General features: G+C 42.3%; 1 protein-coding gene across 3 annotated transcripts in view; it reads left to right on the plus strand.

Moving 5' to 3' along the window:
* The first annotated feature begins 6271 nt into the window (after nt 1–6271).
* The window catches only part of AFF1 (AF4/FMR2 family member 1), a 170482-nt gene continuing 156992 nt past the window's right edge, over nt 6272–19761 (plus strand). For 2 of the 3 annotated variants that reach the window (XM_038398671.2, XM_038398672.2), the window contains exons 1-2: nt 6272–6514; nt 19224–19286. In XM_038398671.2, the coding sequence (XP_038254599.1) occupies nt 19252–19286 (35 nt within the window). In that variant the 5' untranslated portion in view covers nt 6272–6514; nt 19224–19251. Of the gene's footprint in view, nt 6515–6936; nt 7077–19223; nt 19287–19761 lie in introns of those variants that run through there. The other variant, XM_043513449.1, reaches the window with a different exon arrangement.

Raw genomic sequence — 19761 nt, forward strand, 5'->3', positions numbered from 1 at the left:
GCAGGGCTAGATTAAGGCATTTTGGGGCCGCAGGCATACCATAATACAGGGCCTCTGGTGGCTCCATACCAGCTTCGTAGCTCCAGCCCTACTTGGATTGACAGCGGCAACCTGACTTTCCTGCCCAGAGAGGCAGTGACTTGAGGCATCCTCCTCCTCGCCAAAAGTGGCAACAGGGGTTTCCTTCCCCTCATGAGCATCAGTGGCAGTAGCATGGACCCCTTTCCCCTAGGGACAGCAGTGGGATCCCCAGTACTCACCCCAACAGCAAGAGGCTATCTGCTTAGGTGGACATCAGGCCAGGTTCACTCTCCTCCCACCACACACAGAGTTCTCAGCTGGTTGAGATGGCAGACTCCTCATCTCCCCTGAACGTTGTGTCTTGCCATTTACACGCCTGTGAGGAGCATAAGGCAGTTTAGAGCTATTGTTTTAGGCGTCTGCAGACCTGGGCAGACATCATTGCTAGGATGACACTCAGGTCATGCTTTCAAGTATTTTTCCACAACCAAGAGGGTTAGCAACTTTTTTTGTTTTAAACAGGAGAAATGACGTTTTGATGTAATCACATGAATCCAAAAGCTGGGACCCTGAGCACTGGCTTATATTGCCTTATATCTTAACCGGGCCCTATTTCAGATTTTTAAGGTTATAACAAGTAAGCAAAAACCCACCCCTTTTGGTTTTTTTTTTTTAAATTATAACACTTTAAGCCTTTCTAATGATGTATAAGAGGCACAAGGCTATTATTTCTCCTGCTGAAGGTGACATTGAAGAACTGAGCAGGGTTTTGTCAGGGGCCACATGACCAAAGGTGGATTTCTCCTATCGTGAAGTTGTTTTATGAAAACAATTAAGAACTGGCTTGTCCTGTACTGAAAATTGAGAGGTTTTACAAAAGGCCATGCGAGATAAAAGAAAAAGTGTGGAAATTGAATCCATGCAGATGCAGGGATAGACCTTAGCAGATCCATTTTCAGGATGTGGTGGGTGGGTGAGTGTGTGTGTGTGTGCGTGCATGCACAGACATCTCAGTTGATCATGTCAGTATATTTTTTGTTTGTTTGTTTTTTTCAAGGAGGTATGCAATATAAAAGCAAAACATACTCAAAAAAAATATTTTCATTCACTTTTGGATACAGTGATCTGAAATTATAGGAAATTTTTACAGCTGCCATGAAGCTATATTGTTTTTGTGTGATTAAAAAAAAAGTCTGCCTTACCTTTGATAATGTTACATAATATTTTCCTCATTTGTGTAAATGAACTTCCAGATTAATTTGCAAGTGTTTATGTACACAATACTTGGATGCTTGAGTCTCTAATGTAGTATGTGTAGCTCTAATGTGTAACTACATACATTAGTCCTAAAACTAGGTAATAACTCACTGAAATATTGCTTACTTCTTATAGCCTATGTAGCTACGTAATAAAGGGACATATTACTAGCAATTAAAGCAATTAACTTGTCACTAGTGTGTATGCTGCTGAAAAGCCAAGTATCTAAACAGAGAGTCTAGGTACAAAACTATCAGATCAGGGAGAAGGCCCTTTTACAGCTTCCTAACTCTGATCCCTATTCAGCAATGCATTTAAGCATGTTCAACTGACTTCAATTGACTTAAAATTAAGCACAAGTTGAGGGAAAACAAATCCCAGAGATCTGCATAAATCTGGTGAAAATGACTGTTCCTCAAGGTTCAGCTTGTAAGGGCAAAAACAGTCTCTTGAAATTCAGGCTAAATAGTCTTAAATTTTCCAGGAATGTTATTGCAAGCCTGACATTACTACCTTAAAACATCTTACAATACACTTAACTAATGTTCTTTCACACAAATAATTCAAGGCATAATATTCCGGAGTCTGTAGACAAGACATACACCTCTACCCCGATATAATGCAACCCGATACAACATCAATTCAGATATCACACGGTAAAGCAGCGCTCCGGGGGGGGCAGGGCTGCGCGCTCCGGTGGGTCAAAGCAAGTTCAATATAACGCAGTTTCACCTATAATGCGGTAAGATTTTTTGGCTCCTGAGGACAGTGTTATATCGGGGTAGAGGTGTACTACATTTTACTTTTCACATTGTCAGTCCTATAGGCTGCTACTGGATTCTTCAGAAATTCAGTATTCATCCAGCATTTTTCTGAATTCAAGGTAGCTTTCTTTTGTTACAGGAGGTATCCACATCTTCATATATACAACCCCACATTGACGCAGTTGACTCATTGATGACTTGCTGTTTTCTGCTGTAAACCAGCTGGAGAGAGACTGGAAGCTCTGTCATGTAGCTCTTCAACTATTTTCTGACTGTGACTAACTCAAAGTTTTTATCTTACCCTATTCCCAGCTCTCTCTATACATTTGGAACATGTTCTCAACACGGTTGATTAAAACTTATTTCTTATGAACATAGGGTTTATAGTGCTCTTTCAGAGGCAGATAAGTAACACCGTCTCACCTAGACGCACTCACTGTCTCTTTGGAAAACACAAGCTTAATATTCTTTTCACCAAGGTTAGTTTATTCTGGGTTTGTGATAAGATTACGGAAGATGTCCCTGAGCACCAGATGGCCTCCTCTCACATTTCTGCAAATACACTTTATGCACCCCCATCCCTTTGCCAGGTATTCCCAGAGAAAAACCTTCTTCTTCAAGCTGCATGATTGAAGCCAAATTAACCCTTGCTTTGCCAGTTTGATCAGTTGTTCCTACAAATACATTATGAAACCTTTCAGTCTTATTTTATGAAATTGTTCCACACTGAACTTGCTCCTGCTCCTAGCAAAGCCAGCAGCTAAACTCCCAATGATTTCAACACCAGGAACGAGGCTTGTGTTAGGCACCTATAATTCATACCTGGTTGTGTGTCCTGGTTGCACCCCCACAGGACAATAAATCAGTCTCCACATCTCCCTCTTCACATCTTTTTTGGGGAAAACGTATTGCCAAATCAATGAAGTTCTTTAGCCTCAATACAAAAAACAGACCATCCGTTAACATAAAAATTGAAGCTGTGTGTTATTTTAACTGTCATTAACTGTATTGTCTCATCTCCTTTGTTCCTAGTCTTCTTTTCCTTTCCTGTGTGTTTTTTGTGTTCTTCACTTCAGGCCTTCTCTGGCAAAGAGTTAAGCATTCCTAACTCAACATTTAAGTTAATCCACCCCTCAATGTACCTGTGTGGTAGGTACAACAGGCTGCGGTTTCCTTGGAGAATTTAAAATAGCAAACTACTTCGAGATTTTGCCTCTTTTTGAGTCCATCAGTGTGTTTCCACTGTGTTATTCCTGGGGGGGACATTCAGCCTCATTCTTTTGTGGAGCTTGGTGGAGATGCACGATGCATCCTCCTCAACCCACGGACAGGCCATGGGGCTACAGTAAGGGTCTGGCTCAAAGCATATGAAGATCAATAGGAATCTATCTATTAACTTCAATGAGTTTTGGATCAGGCCTTAAAGGCATACTGTGGTCCCTACATTTTTTGGGTGGCAGCATGTATTCATGCAGCATAGCCCCTTCCACAGTCTCTTGCTCTGTGCCAGCCTATTTCAAGCCCTCCTGGAACTCCCCTTTATAGTATGCTGGGGTTCAGAGGCACCACTTTGCAGAAGGGCAATCACAGAGGGGCAATGTGAGACACAAGTAGTGCTGAGGGCCTTGCATGGGTCCTCTGTACCTGTCTGAGTTTCAACCTATGGACTTTACAGGTGGATTTAATTAATAATTCATACTTCACATAATGTAAAATTATTCATCGTACATGACGTTGTCGAAAGCATCACAGATGTGCTGCGTGTCACTACCTAAAGAGAAAGATTTGAAATCCAATTTACAGGACTGTAAACGTACACAAAGAGATGTATCCATCACCCCCTCTTTTGCATAGCATGGTAAGGATGAAAGTGGTGGAACCTGAAAGCTATATAGCGCAGGCAGCAGAATTAAAGCATCATAAGCTCTCGCCATCTGATCCCACAGAAGCCCTTTCCCCATGAGATAACTGTGTGTGGCTGGCTATAAGGATGGCATAACATGAAAGCAAAGTTAGAGCCAAAATACCTTTGAGGATCTGGGGCATTGTGCTGAGAGGCAATACAATGATGTGTAAAATATTATCATATGACATCTGAAGCATTTTTGGTAGCATGAATTATTTTTCCAGGGCTACAAAGGTGCAAAAGTGATGGTTTTGTGGGTGAAAAAGTGATTTTGGAACCTACGTAAAATGTTCAGCAAATTCCAATGTAAAATTAGAATGAGGCTGGAAATATTGAAATAGGTGTCAGCAGAACTATTCAGATTTCACATTTTGTCCCAAGAATTTCACAGAGGTATATATGAATCTGACAGACCTACAATGAGCAATAAATCTGTATTTTCATATTGAGAACATGGAAAAATTTTCACATCCAATTGAGTTTGACCCATTTTCCTAAAAATAATCATGCAAAATGTCTGAAACAAATAGGGAGGGGGGGAAAACACATTAATGTAAAATATCTTTGTATGCCCTTATGAATATTTTACACTATTGTAGTGGCAATCTGCCAGTCTAATATGAAACTATTTTATATTATGGACATTGAAAATGATGTCTGTGATACTGTCTCTAAAAGAAAAACAGCGAAAGGGAGCTAAAACTCTTTCATTCCAGCTTTGAATAGATTCATAGATTCCAAGGCCAGAAGGGACCATTGTAATAGTCTGATCTCCTGTAAAACACAAGCCATAGAACTCCCCCAAAACAATTCCTTTGAACTACAGTATATCTGTGAGCTCGGGGGCGGGGGGGGGAGGAGGGAAGGGGAATCTGATTCAAAAATTGTCAGTGATGGAGAATCTACCACAACCCTTGGTAAATTGTTCCAATGGTTAATTATTGTCACTGTTAAAAATTTACACCTTATTTCCACTTTGAATTTGTCTAGCTTCAACTTCCAGCCATTGAATCTTATTATAACCTTCTCTGCTAGGTTGAACAACCCATTATCAAATATTTGTTCCTTGTATAGGTACTTGTAGACTGTGTTCAAGTTATCCCTTAACCTTCTCTTTGTTAAGATAAATAGATTGAGCTTCTTGGGTCAAACACAATACGGCATGCTTTCTAATAGTCATTCTTGTGGCTCTTTGAATTATCAACATACTTCTTGAATTGTGGACACCAGAACCAGACATAACATTCCAATATGGTGGCCTGAGGACCAAATACAGAGGTAAAATAAACTCTCTATGGCTACTTGAGATTCCCCTGCTCATGCATCCAAGGGTTGAATTAGCCCTTTTGGCTAGTGTCTCCTGAACAGATGAGTTTTACCCTTTCTGTAGAGAGTTCCACTGTGCCAGAAGAGTGATATTGTCAACTATGGTCTTCCTCCTGGAGTAAGCTCTCTAGGGCAGGGACCATCTTTTTGTTCTGTTTATTCAATGCCTAGCACAATGAGGCTAGGCCCGTAACAGATCCATAACTGGGGCTCCTGGACACTCTTGCAATCTGAATATAATAATATGCTGAGACCAAGTGACTGAGTGCACTTCAAGCAGTGGCACTGGAACATTTTAATAGTGGGGGTGCAGAAAGCCAGCCAGCCCCCTTACCACCACCCCCCCCAGCTGAGGCCAGGAGCAAAGCCATGGGCACATGGGGCCAGCAGCTGGGACCCCAGGGGTGCGGCAGTAGCATCAGCACCCCTAGTTCCCATGCCTATGACTTCAAGATGAGGCTTGAGACCCACCTGTAACTGGGCAGGCAAGTCACACTGGTGGCAACAATTCTTGAGCTGACTCAGGGAAGGGTGAGGAACAGGCTCTGGGCTTGCAAAGATTCAGATCCATCCCCAGCAACCATGTGTCCCGAAGGCTGGGTCACAGCATCCTCATGGTCTGGGCCATGCAACCTTCTCCCGTCCCAAAGGGCTGGGCATATGCACCACGCCCCACATCCTAGTGGGTGGGCCAGTGCCATGCCCCAGTGGGCTGGACCATTTAGTGTCCGGGGAACCCCCCTTTAATTGTGCCTCGCTCTCAAGCCTGCCCTGGGTCACAGCTCTGCAGCAGCCTGGCCAGGGAGCCGGGCCGGGCCCCGCCTCTCTGCAGGGACCGCAGCGCCGGGCAGCTCCAGCAGCTGCTCAGGCTGCTGCGGCCGCGGCCCTCTGGGCCCTTCGGCGGGGAGGATCCCTGCGCCCGCGCTCGGCTCAAGGGGCGTGGCCCGAGCGAAGGAGGCGGGGCTTGGGGCGGGGCTTGGGCTCTCCCCCCCCCCACCTTCTGGCGCGCGCGCGCCTCCCTGCGCGTTCCACGGGCTGGACACCTCCCTCCTGCTGCCCGACGTGCGAGCAGCAGCAGCAGCTGGAGGCAGGGGCGGGGGGGAAGCTGCACCAACAGGTCAGGGAGGAGAGGGGCGAAGCCGCATCTTCGTTCTCCCCTCCCCCTGCAAGGAAGGGAGCGCTCAGAAGAAGCCCCTGCCCCAGCCCTTCCCCTGAGGGAGCTTGCATCGATTTGGCAGAGGTGAGGATGGATGCAGGAGGGATGTTGGAGAGGGAGAGCCCCCCCTAGAGCTCTCCGGCTGCCCCCCGCCCCGAAGGGATAGAGGGGGCGTTTGCAGCAGTGCAAGGGGAGAGAAGGAAGCGGGCAGTTAACGGGGGAGGTTGTTGGGAAACTTTTCTCCCTTGTTTCCTGCGTTGGGTTTTCCAGCCTTCAGGGGTTGGCTCTCACTTTCCCATGGCTGGGGGGGGGGGAGGGCTTGGCTTTGCTTTGCTTTGCTTTGCTTTATAAACAAATGCAGTAAGAGCGTGAGTGTGAAAGCAAGCAGCTGCCAGTCGCTGTATTTAATGATCTTGTGACTTTAAAAAAAATTGTCCGGAGTTTGGGGAAGGGACTGAACTCCTGATGGGGGTGTGCAAAACTTCATTGTCTTAATTAGCTTTGCACGAGATTTATCGCTCCCATTTGTGTAAAATGTTGTATTCGTTCTTAAAGACAGCTTAACAACCACCAAGAATTGGGTTTTGCAATTCAACTTTACAGGGTTTTAAAAATCTGTATAATTTCAGCTCTTGCCTTCTGGGTGGTGAGTCATTTTCCAGCAATTGTCTCTTTTTTTTTTTCTTTCTTCAAACTGTGATTTTTTTTTTCTCTTTTGTGTTTCCACATAAAATGCAGCACTGGGCTAAGTATCTAATTTATTCCCCTTATACTGGATGGAGTAGACTACTGTTTTGCTCAAAAGTCATCTGTATTTAGTATGGTTGGTAAGACTTACAAAGGACTTGTTCGTATGATAATGATATGCTATAAATATGTTTCAGAGTAGCAGCCGTGTTAGTCTGTATTTGCAAAAAAGAAAAGGAGGACTTGTGGCACCTTAGAGACTAACAAATTTATTTGAGCATAAGCTTTCGTGAGCTACAGCTCACTTCATCGGATGCAGCCACAAGTATTCCCTTCTTTTATGCTATAAATATGCACTCTAATCGTTTTAATTATGAGAATTACTGGTATTTTATTTGTTGAACTGATCATTTATATTGTTGTTGGTTTATAATGGAAACATTATGGGGAAACATTATGATGAAAACATTAACTATAGGTAAACAAAAAGTCAACAGTGAGCAATTCTGAAACCTGAGGACAAGTTGGTCTACCAGAGGTCACTTTTTCAACCCAAGGGGCAAGCTTCCAGCTCTACTCAGGCCTGTTCTTTCCCCAGTCCTGCAAACTGCTCCACTCTGAGTAACTATGTATGTAAGTTTCAGAGTAGCAGCCGTGTTAGTCTGTATTCGCAAAAAGAAAAGGAGTACTTGTGGCACCTTAGAGACTAACAAATTTATTAGAGCATAAGCTTTCGTGAGCTACAGCTCACTTCATCGGATGCATGTATGTAAGCAGTCCCACTGAGATAGTCACCCATTTAAATGTCTGCAGGTTTGGGGCTTAAAGCCATGTCTACACTACCATTTATGTCAGCGAAATTTATTTCGCTCAGGGGTGTGAAAAAAACATCCCCTGAGTGACATAAGTTTGACCAGTGTAAGTGTTTGTGTGCACAGTGCTGTCAGCAGGAGAGCTTCTCCTGCTGATGTAGCTACCACTGCTCATTGAGGTGATTTTATTATGTCAGTATGGCATAGCTGCACGAGTGATCTTACGGTGGCGGAGCTGCATTGGTACAGCTGTGTCGCTGTAAGCTCGCTAGTGTAGACATGGCCTCAGTAGTTAACCCTAAAGCATCCATCTACCTTTAACATAATGCAATGGCTCACATTTAAAATTATATTTTTTATAATTTAAAAACAAACCAGAAAGAGGAATATGTATGTGAACTGCTCTAATTCTAGGTTTCAGAGTAGCAGCCGTGTTAGTCTGTATTCGCAAAAAGAAAAGGAGTACTTGTGGCACCTTAGAGACTAACAAATTTATTAGAGCATAAGCTTTCGTGAGCTACAGCTCACTTCGAAAGCTTATGCTCTAATAAATTTGTTAGTCTCTAAGGTGCCACAAGTACTCCTTTTCTTTTTGCTCTAATTCTGTGGCTCTTCAAAGCAATGGAAGACTCATTTTATTTAAATAGCGTTACTAATAAAGGATCCAAATTCTGCTCTTGAATAACAATAGGTTAAGATGAAGAAGAGCTTCAGTCTTGAATTTCAAAAAGTAATAGAAGGCTAACCCAGGCTAAATTGTGGGGATCTTTTGCTTATGCCTAGTAATCCTTGTTCCTTACAGTCAAAGCAGCATAAGATACAGTTCCTCCTTGCTCTCCTCTCTCCCCACCCCCTTCTGCTGTGAGCTAAAAACTCAGCTGATGGGAGGAATTCACTTGCAAGACTCTTCTTCATGGGGGCAGGAAGAGTAAACAACAAAGTCTTTAGTCCTCTTTTTAGTGTTCCACTCTAATCTGTCTGGTGTTGATGGGCCTTCCTTGTTGGCCAGGATGTGACACCTTTTGTTGGAGAACAGCACTTGACACTAGTTAATGTCTCTCTCCTGTCTGGTCATTTACATGTCTTACAATGCAAAAACACAAATTTTACCTTCTAATATGGGATACAGATATTATAAGTGAGATTAATGCATGCAGCAACCTACAGGCATTCCATAAAGTCAACATATAATTCAAATGCCTATACTAATGTAACAATACTAACTCACCGGTGAGCCAGACTGATTTCAGCTATGCATTTGTCAGTGTTCAGCTGAAGCGTGGGGACCTTGGCCTGAGCTGGCACCTGGTATGCTGGCTTCACCCCCAATGCAAAAATGGTGTCAGAAGGGATGTCACTGGTGCTCCTGAATATGCCTCAGGGTCTCCCTGCTCCTGACAAGGCATCTGCTACTGCATTTATTTATTTTTTACCTTGATATGGACTGTTTCCATGTCCTACTCCTATTGAGCTAGGCTCTAGTGTAATAGCCTCCAATTGGTCCCTCTGGCTCGGCACAGCTATGTTAATGGGGATTGGTCCAATAGCACTTAAATGTTCTGTTATACAGATGAGGCTTAAGTTGCGTAATAGCCCAAACAATGGCATAACATTCCTTCTCTGTGTCAGCATAGCTCTTTTCAGTGGAGGTCAGTTTTTTACTTAAGAAGGCAATGGAGTGCTGCTTGTCCCCCACCCCAGTCTGCGTTAGCGGTGTGCCTAACCCAGTATTAGAAGCATCAGAGCACAGCACAAAGGGTTTGCTGAAATCAGAGCTGGCTAAAACTGACTCTTCAGACAAAGCCTCTTTTATGTTATATTATATTATATTACTACCTGAAAGGGGGTTTCAAAGAGGATGGCTCTAGACTGTTCTCAATGGTAGCAGATGACAGAACGAGGAGTAATGGTCTCAAGTTGCAATGGGGGAGGTTTAGATTGGATATTAGGAAAAACTTTTTCACTAAGAGGGTGGTGAAACACTGGAATGCGTTACCTAGGGAGGTGGTAGAATCTCCTTCCTTAGAGGTTTTTAAGGTCAGGCTTGACAAAGCCCTAGCTGGGATGATTTAACTGGGACTTGGTCCTGCTTTGAGCAGGGGGTTGGACTAGATGACCTTCTGGGGTCCCTTCCAACCCTGATATTCTATGATTCTATGATTCTATGATTCTATGTCCTTGAAGCTTTTCTCTCAGGCCTCAGTCTGTATTCACCTGGTCTGGCTTCCCCTTTTTCGTAAGGTCTGTTATGGGGGCCACAATGTCACTGAACTTTTTTACAATCTTCTGGTGTTAATTGGCCAGATGGATAAAGGATTGGACCTGCTTCTTGGTTTGTGGGACAGGCCAGTTCCGAATGGCTTCTACTTTTAAAAGGTCAGGACGAACAAACTTACCACCCACCCTGTGTCCTAGATAAGGTACCTCTGTGGCCCGCATCTTGCATTTTGACACCTGGACAGTGAGGCTGGCTTCTCTAGGCCCCTGCAATACAATTCCCACAAGGTTCAGGTAATCTAGATTTCTAGTTTCAGAGTAGCAGCCGTGTTAGTCTGTATTCGCAAAAAGAAAAGGAGTACTTGTGGCACCTTAGAGACTAACAAATTTGTTAGTCTCTAAGGTGCCACAAGTACTCCTTTTCTTCTAGATTTCTAGGAGTCACTAGAAAAAAACAGCTAAGTTGTCGACATAAGCCTTGACAAAGGTCTGTAAACACTGCAGCACCTCATTGACAATGCGGGGGCTACCTTTCAGAAGTTTAATTAATCCAAAAGGCATAATCTTAAACTCGGGCCACATTCCATTATGAAAGCTGACTTTTCCTGGACATCAGCATCTCGGGGAATTTGCCAGTATCCATGAGTCAAATCCGGAGTATTATAAATTTTGCACTGCCCAGTAGATCCAGAAGGGCCTCTATTGGGAGTGTAGGGTAAGGATTAGGTTGGGTGATGGCATTTACCCTTCTAAAATCACACAGAATCTCAGGGTTTTATCCCTTTTAGGTACCATCACAGTAGGAGATGCCCAGGGGCTTTTTGATTTAGTGATTGCTCCCATGCCTAGCATGCTCTCCACTTTCTCCTGAATTTGTCTTTTGTATTTCATCTTTAGCACAGTATCCTCTGCTATGAGCAGGGCAGGACCTTGTAGTTTCAACGGAATGCATTATTTTGTAAGTTAAACCTGGCTGGTTGGAAAACACCTGCCTGTGGTATTTCAAGAGGGCCAACATATCCTACTTTTGGGTTGGGTTCACCCTCCTAAATTTTGGTGCTGTCCAGTGGAGTCTCTTCCCCCTCTCCAGGACCAAATCAATTAAAGGGACAGTAAACATTCCCTCATCTGCACAATAAATCATATTCACCCCCATCTCTCTTTTGTGGTAAGTTTTCAGTCTATTGACATGAACTGTTTGCCTCCTTCACTCTCTTACCTCAAAAGGTCCTGCCCAAAAATCTTGAACTTTCGTTTTTCCTAACTAGATTCAAACCTAATACCAAGTCACCTACATCAAAAGACCTTTCTCCAATATGCCTGTCGTACCAACCTTTCAGGGTTCTGATGCATTATGTCCATCATAGCCTTTAAATTCTCTTTAAAACAAACGGCATACTCACTTACGGGCTTTTCTGTACTACCCTTCCAAGGGCCTTGTATTAAATCTAGAGGTCCCTGCTCCTCTTTCCCATAAAGGAGATCAGAGGAAGCAAGTAGACTCTTAGGGGACAGTCCTCTATGTGAATAACGAATACATTCCAGTCATTCTCTCATTGGGTAGCATATGTCCTCAGCATAGATTTCAATGTCCCATTGAAACATTCTACCAGATCGTTAGTTTCTGGGTTATAGGGTGCAGCATTTATCTGCCTCAAACCACATAACTCCCATAAGTTTTTGAAAACTCCAGTACAGAAATGAAATGTCCTTTTAAAAAAAAAAAAAAAAGGCGGCACTAACATAACATTTACAAATCATCATTCTCCTTGGGTGCTCTACTCCTTTCCCCCAACCTGTAGCTGTCCTTCTGTATAGACTACACTCTTTGGGGGGCAGGGACTGTGTGTTTATATGGTGCCTCCCACAATGAGAAAAGATGTAGCCTGATGTAGAATTCATTGATGGAGAAGAGGAAGGTGGGGCTAACAGTAGCTGGGAACACAAAGTTACACTGAAGCCTCTGAGTTGTGCATTTATTTGCTAAAAGTATTTTTATGTTAAAGTGGACAAGGGATAGCATAACATCGGTTTCAACAATGTCACATCAAAACTGCCCTAATGCAGCTGTTTCAGGTGCTTGGGTCATCTGTTTCAGAGTAGCAGCCGTGTTAGTCTGTATTCGCAAAAAGAAAAGGAGTACTTGTGGCACCTTAGAGACTAACAAATTTATTTGAGCATATTTCGTGTAGCTCACGAAAGCTTATGCTCAAATAAATTTTAGTCTGTAAGGTGCCACAAGTACTCCTTTTCTTTTTGGGTCATCTGTGTTTTTTAAACAGCTTATATGTATCTTACATATTCAAAAAGTTGCGGTTTGTAGAAAAGCTCCCAATTGTGTTAGGGCTTCCTGTTGTCCTTAAATACTTTACATTGGACATATTATGATATCAGCCACAAGAGCCTGGTAAACTAGTGTTGAGGATTTCCCTGCTAGTGTGCCAGGATCCGTGACCTAAACTTCCTTGCATAGAATCCTGCTGCTAGAGATTTATTTACAGCTTCTTTTTGAGATGGACAATAGTTTCTCTATATACATCCACTTCTTTGTACTTTTTTAAAATGTTGATAAGTCACTTTAAAAAATTAGGTTTGATGGGGTTAATGATATCCTCTGAAAACCTGTTTGGATATTTGTCTTCTACTACTGTAATATCTGAGTGCCTGACAGCTCCAGGAAATAACTGAAGTGGTCATTCATAAGAATTGTGTGTGTACGTGTACATACAACTGCTTAAAAAAACTCTGTTAAAAGTTTGCATTGCTGTTCAAAATAGTATGAAAGACATACTTCTTACAGGTTTCAGAGTAGCAGCTGTGTTAGTCTGTATTCACAAAAAAGAAAAGGAGAACTTGTGGCACCTTAGAGACTAACAAATTTATTTGAGCATAAGCTTTCGTGAGCTACAGCTCACTTCATCGGATGCATTCTTACAGTAAGATAAAGTTATACAAGACAGAAATGTTAAAAGGGTGTGTCTATGTATTTGGGAAATGAATTTCCCAATCTGCCTTATTGCAGGGGAAATTTTCAGTCCTGACTAAATTCCCCAGCCGCTCTGCAGGGTTAAATGACATGATGGCTAAAATAGCAGCAGCTGCTTGGAGTGTTGTCTACATTTATACTCCCCAGGGGTGGAATAGAACTGGTGGTATCAGTGATGGAAAATTTGTTGACAAAAATGCTTAGTGTGTGCCACTTTGCAATTGTGTTCAACACTAACCTACCTGTCTCCCAACTTCAGAGTTTGAATTTGGCTCTAACTGTGTTAGAAACTTTTTAAACAGCTATAAACTGTTTTAATCACTTTCAAACTCTCACTCTCCTTTCTAGGTGTTTGAAAGTTGTAGAGTCTGTAAGTGCTAATGTAGAGTTGGAAAGCAAACAGTCAAAATTTATTAGAGCATAAGCTTTCGTGAGCTACAGCTCACTTCATCGGATGCATTTGGTGGAAAAAACAGAGGAGAGATACAGTGTGTATGATAAACCCATTGTTTCATGTTCTCTGTGTGTGTGTATATAAATCTCTCCTCTGTTTTTTCCACCAAATGCATCCGATGAAGTGAGCTGTAGCTCACGAAAGCTTATGCTCTAATAAATTTGTTAGTCTCTAAGGTGCCACAAGTACTCCTTTTCTTTTTGCGAATACAGACTAACACGGCTGCTACTCTGAAACCAGTCAAAATTTAAGTCTCTTCCAAATAGCGGTTTATCATCTTTTCCCTCCCATTTCACAGTAAAAGTCTGTCTCCCTAGCAATTAAAACATGTAGCCCATGCTATTTTGCCTTTCTCCATGGGATTTATAAAAGATCAGTGTTGGAGCCCTATGTCATGAGTGCTAAGTATTGCCTGGCTATTAGTGACGGTATTATTGAGTATCGACTTAGTGGCTTGTAAGAAGAAGAATAAACATGCATAAATATTTATAATTTGGATGGTTCCCAATTATGTTTGTTTTTGTTCTTCAAAAAAAGTTCAAAGAGTTGAGGAACATTTATTCACAGACGATTGGATTTTATTTTGAAAATATGTTTAGAAAAAGCATTTCAGTAACCCATCTGAAAGAGTTCACTTCCTGACTCTGGCTCTAGAGGAAACCTCTGGCGTCTTAGAATTTCTGAAACATAGTAGGAGGGGGAAGTCACATACATCATTCAGAACTGGTGAAGGAGGAAACTGTTAAAGATCTGTACGGGAAAAAATTACTTGTATGTTGTGTGCTCACTTTCAGAACAAAACCAGGAATTTTAGCTAGAATTCTTTAGTATATTAATTGACATTGGAGGGGAAAGCTTCTATTTAGAAACAAATATCTTGCAAATGCAAACTGAGGCAAGAGAGGCAGAAACAGGTGACAATTGTAGCTAGTGGTGGCTTACTAAAATACGATGTATGTTAATAACTCTCTTAAATGAATGCAGTGCTGGATTAACACACCTGGTTGTGTGATCAAGTCAGTGGCAAAACTCCCATTGACTTCAATGGAATGAGAATTTTATCTCCGAGATTAATGTGCCCTATATCCATAGAGCAGATATAACATAAGTAGTGGCAGTGCATGCTTCTCTCCTGATGCTTCCCAGTCAATCTGTGATTTAATTCGTGTTCCTCTATAGTACTGTACCTCTTGAGGCCCAAGCCTCTCCTGAGGGGCAAACTCCTTTTTGATCATGTGTAGCCAATGTTAGGACCATTTTAGTAGTAGTTTACCCACTTAATACCCTTCCTGGGTTGTTTACCTACATTAGTTTATTTTAAACTCAACTTGAGACTTCTGTCAGGCTGAGCTGCCTTTTCTACAACTGTGTCATCTCGGTTTCTTTTCTTAAAACAAGATTATTGATCATAGAATGTCACAGGTATGTCAAACTCTGACTGGGAGCATATATGACAAAGGATTCCATCCATTCTTCATTATTACATAGTATTTGAGCACTATTAATTCCTCTGCTATAATGAAGTAAAATCTATTATATACTTTACCAGCCTCTATTATCCAGGTGTCATGGGCGATGTTAATATGTTCACATAGTAAAGATTTGATACCTGAATGTTCAGCAAAATTAACAGATGTTGGGATTATAGTCCTGTTCCTAATAGTGGGGAGCTTGGATAACTGAGCTCTGGATAGCCAAGGATGCAAAGCCATGGCACAGTTGCTTTGCAGCTCCTGAGTGGAGCTTCGTTCCTTCCATACCTAATGACTGCAACATGAGGCGATGGAGCTCAGCACTTTGTGGGTGGAGTTCAGCACTTGGTAGGATGGGGTTCTGAGGCTACACAGGGACTAGAGATGGGAAAGCCCAGAGAAGTGTGGGAAGTGTTAGATCTTCAAATTCTCAAATATAAATGGAACAAACCCTTCAAGAGAGGCTGCTGCTCTCATACATTGTTATGCTCAAAGTGGAATCCCTTCTGTTTGCATTCTACTGTCTATATGTAACAATGTTTTGATAGTGTAGTCTCCGTGCATATCTAGTCCTGAGTCTTTTCAACCGGAAGTTTTGTTTTGGTGGCAGTGATCTGACAGAGATGCTATCATAGGTTAATCTGAGCCCATCAAACTTGCTTGATATAGTGCACTGAAGACTGAAAAACTTTCTAATGGTAGCTGACTGGCCTGGAATTAAACTGATGACCTAGAGGTCAGCCTCTTTATCCAGTTACCAACTCATCCACTCGTTTTAATTTCAGTTGGCTGAGCTGAGCTCCCACTGTTTCACATAATGCTACTGCAGCCTGTCCTCGAGCCATAAATCTGTTTTATGCTCTCAATAGGATGGGATGCTGCAAATAAAGGGTCTGATCTGAGTGTTAACCATTTCAGTGCTTGTTTTCCTGCCAGAATTTATTTCCAACATTTATTTTTCTCTCCCTTCTCCTGGTACCTCTGGGTTGTTGTGGGTTTTGTACTTGCACTAATCCAGACCCTATTTTCTATCCTTAATTTCACTTTGGTCTTATTGAAAAAGCAGTTTCTTGTGGAGCACTTCTCAGCTCTTAATGAAAGCAATTTGTTAAAAAGCCACCTGAAACTTCTTCTAAACCAATTACTGTTAAAGTTTTGTGGAACCTATTCTAGTGGGGCCAGGTCTACACTACATACTTGTATCAGTATAACTAAATTGCTTAGGGGGTGTGAACGACATAGTTATACCAGCCTAACCCCTGGTGTAGACAGCATATGTTGGTGAGAGAGCTTTACCTGTCGACATAGCTACTGCTTCTTGCAGAGGTGGATTAATTACCCCAATGGGAGAAGGTCTCCAATCGGTGTGGGAGCATCTTCACTTAAGCACTACAGTGGCAGTGCAGCTGCACCAGTGCAGCATTTTAAGAATAGACCTGCCCTGATAAACTGGAGTAGATCTGAGGGAGGAATCAAGGTGATTGTGGTGGTTGCCACAAGCTTTGTAATAAAATATGCTCCAAGCATTTGCATGGACTTGAGCACAGGGAAGATTTTGGAGATGGCAGATCCAACTAATTTTTTTTTAATTGACCTCATTTTTATAATGCGCAAGAGTGTGGAGGGATACCTGGTACCTGAAACCCAATTGGCTGTGAATAGCAGTCTTTTGTTACAGCCACCCATTTCAATACACATCTCTCCCTCATAGTAACTGTGGTGGGACTTGGTACCTGTGTTCTTTTTTCTGTCTACCTTCTCTGTTCTCCTCACTGCTCTTTCTTTCCTTTTTACTGTACCTTTTTATTTTATTTTATTTTGCTGTATATTTTTTTTGTTTCTTCTGTTCACCAGAAGGTTACGTGATACTCTGACTGGAGTGTCCATTGGTATCATTTTGTTCCTTCGCCCCATGTGGCTGTGGTGTGCATGCTTTTGAGGTTGAACTTGGGTGTCTGGGAACAAAGAGAAGTTCAGGCTGGTAAGCTACTGCTTGAGCCTGTAATCCAGTGCAGTTGGGTACTACAGCTGGGGGAGAGGAGACTGTGGTAACTTTCAAAGAGCTTCCCTTTGCTTTAGCTGCATTTATAGGACATATTTGCAGTAAAGGTATGGGGGTATCAAGGCTCATGCAGCTTCTCTCCCTCCCCTCATCACCCAGATGTTCTTTTCCTATGTCTGTCTCCCTGGACAAATCTGGTGCTTCCATGGGTCATGCCCCCAGCTGGAAAATACAGCATTGTATGCTTCAAGCAAGTGCTCATGTAACTCCAACATAGAAGTCTCTGGGCCTTGAAATGCTTAAGAGCCCAGCATGAGTAGTGACATCAGATAATGGCAAACTAGGGGGTAGTTCTAGGGATTTCCGTTTGGCAAATATCTGCTCACCGTGCCATACAACACAAACAGTTACTGAATATTTTGTTTCAGAGTAGCAGCCGTGTTAGTCTGTATTCGCAAAAAGAAAAGGAGTACTTGGGGCACCTTAGAGACTAACAAATTCATTTGAGCGTAAGCTTTCATGAGCTACAGCATCCGATCAAGTGAGCTGTAGCTCACGAAAGCTTATGCTCAAATGAATGTTTTGTGTTGCTCCTAGACATTTAGGACCTAATCTGCAAGTGATTCTTAAGGTGCCACAAGTCCTCCTTTTCTTTTGTGGATACAGATTAACCGGGTGCTACTCTGAAACCCACCACTGTGAGAAGTCCCTTTGAAGCAACAGTTTCAGACAGTGGGACAACTTACAGGACTAGCACTGTGTTCATTATCGATTCTTAGATCGTAAACTTCTTGAGGCAGAGAACTTTTCTTCTCTGTGTGTGTGTGTAAATCACTGAGCAAAGTGTCAGAATTTTACTAATGCATAGCAAAAGTCCTAAGGCAGCATAGCCAGCTCTCCTGATTTTGTCATGAGTCTCATAATTATTGTTTTCCTTAAAACTCCAGCTCATGGAGACAAGTGGGTATATGACAATTTCACCTTCATTCTTACAGAAAAAGTAAATTTCCAACCTGTGTAGCTGTGGAGAAAGCTTCAAAATGTGACCCGAGCACACCCTAAAGGCTTAAAAAGCTGATGTCAAATAAAAAGACCAAATCTAATATTTTTTTTTTACATAATCTCATGGTTTTAAAGCCAATATCATGATTTTGGTGAGCCTGACTCATGATTTTTTTCAGAGTAGCAGCCGTGTTAGTCTGTATTCGCAAAAAGAAAAGGAGTACTTGTGGCACCTTAGAGACTAACAAATTTATTAGAGCATAAGCTTTTGTGAGCTACAGCTCACTTCATCGGATGCATTTGGTGGAAAAAACACCAAATGCATGATTTTTGAACGTTTTGGGCTTGGCGATACTGCTAATGATTTGCTGCCTCAGGCAAACCATCTATTCTGTAAAGTTCAGAGTAGCAGCTGTGTTAGTCTGTATTCGCAAAAAGAAAAGGAGTACTTGTGGCACCTTAGAGACTAACAAATTTATTAGAGCATACGATGAAGTGAGCTGTAGCTCACGAAAGCTTATGCTCTAATAAATTTGTTAGTCTCTAAGGTGCCACAAGTACTCCTTTTCTTTATTCTGTAGAGTATTTGCCTTGCTAATCCATGTCATTCAGGATGATAGCTCAGACTGCCCTGCAGGTTTGAGGGGAAAAGCAGATCTTGGGGAGAGCTGCTGAAAAATGCTGTGCATGTGTTTTGGTTTTCCTTTTTGTCTTCACTCATAGATGATCGGAGAGCATTATTTTTGTAGGGGTACCTGCATTTTGCTCAATTACAATATGACTTTAGAAAACAGGCTATCAAAGGAGCTGTCTGCTGGATCAGACACCTCTGACAGCCAAAGCTGAAAGGCGGATACGCACACGCACGCGCGTAAATGTCTGTTCCCTTTCTGGATAATTTCTGCTTCAAATTAACAAGAGATTTCAGGCAGGATGGTACTAGAAAGAGAGCATTTCTATGGAGATTACACACCCAGCCTCCTGTCCTGCCCTATACGACCATCTAATGGGAGCAACTGTATGGGAGAAAAGTGATCCCATTGGTCCATATTATTGCTTAAGCAATAATGGCAGCTAGGATCAGGCTGTGCTGTGTCTTACAAAAGGGAAAATACCTGGATATTTTTAACTTGTGTATTAATGTCCCCTCTTCTCTTCCAGATGAGGTGATCTACACTGAAGTGTCGTAATGGCATCCACGGACACACCAAGCAGCACCAATGGGTAGGAATTAACCAAGTGTAACACTGGGCACACTCTTCTCTTTTACTTTTTTAAGCTAATTTTCAGATAGGTTCAGATTTAACCTCTCTTCATTCATTTTGAGACTGATTGTGAGGGAGGAAACAGATTTAAAACAAAATAAAACAATCTGCTGTTCTTTGTAAAAGCCAAAGATTACTGTAACTTTCTGCCATACAAGTTCAATGTAAAATAAAGAATTTGACACCCACTCTCAATGAGGGGAAAGACTTATCCAGCAGCACCAAACAACAGTGGCCACTAGTTCTGCAGGTTTGGTAAGTGGGGGGGGGGGGCGCCTATCTTAAAACACGTAGAGTGGTTTGATCCCTTCCCCAGGGTTACTGAGAGAACTTGATGCACCCTGTTTCACACAATTATCTGCATGAGGTTGATTGTGCCATTAAAATGCATTGCTTCCACCCTGTGTCACTCATGCATATGGAGGGAGAGCTCA

The sequence above is a fragment of the Dermochelys coriacea genome, chromosome 4, assembly GCF_009764565.3.
Source record: "Dermochelys coriacea isolate rDerCor1 chromosome 4, rDerCor1.pri.v4, whole genome shotgun sequence".
NCBI lineage: Eukaryota > Metazoa > Chordata > Testudines > Dermochelyidae > Dermochelys > Dermochelys coriacea.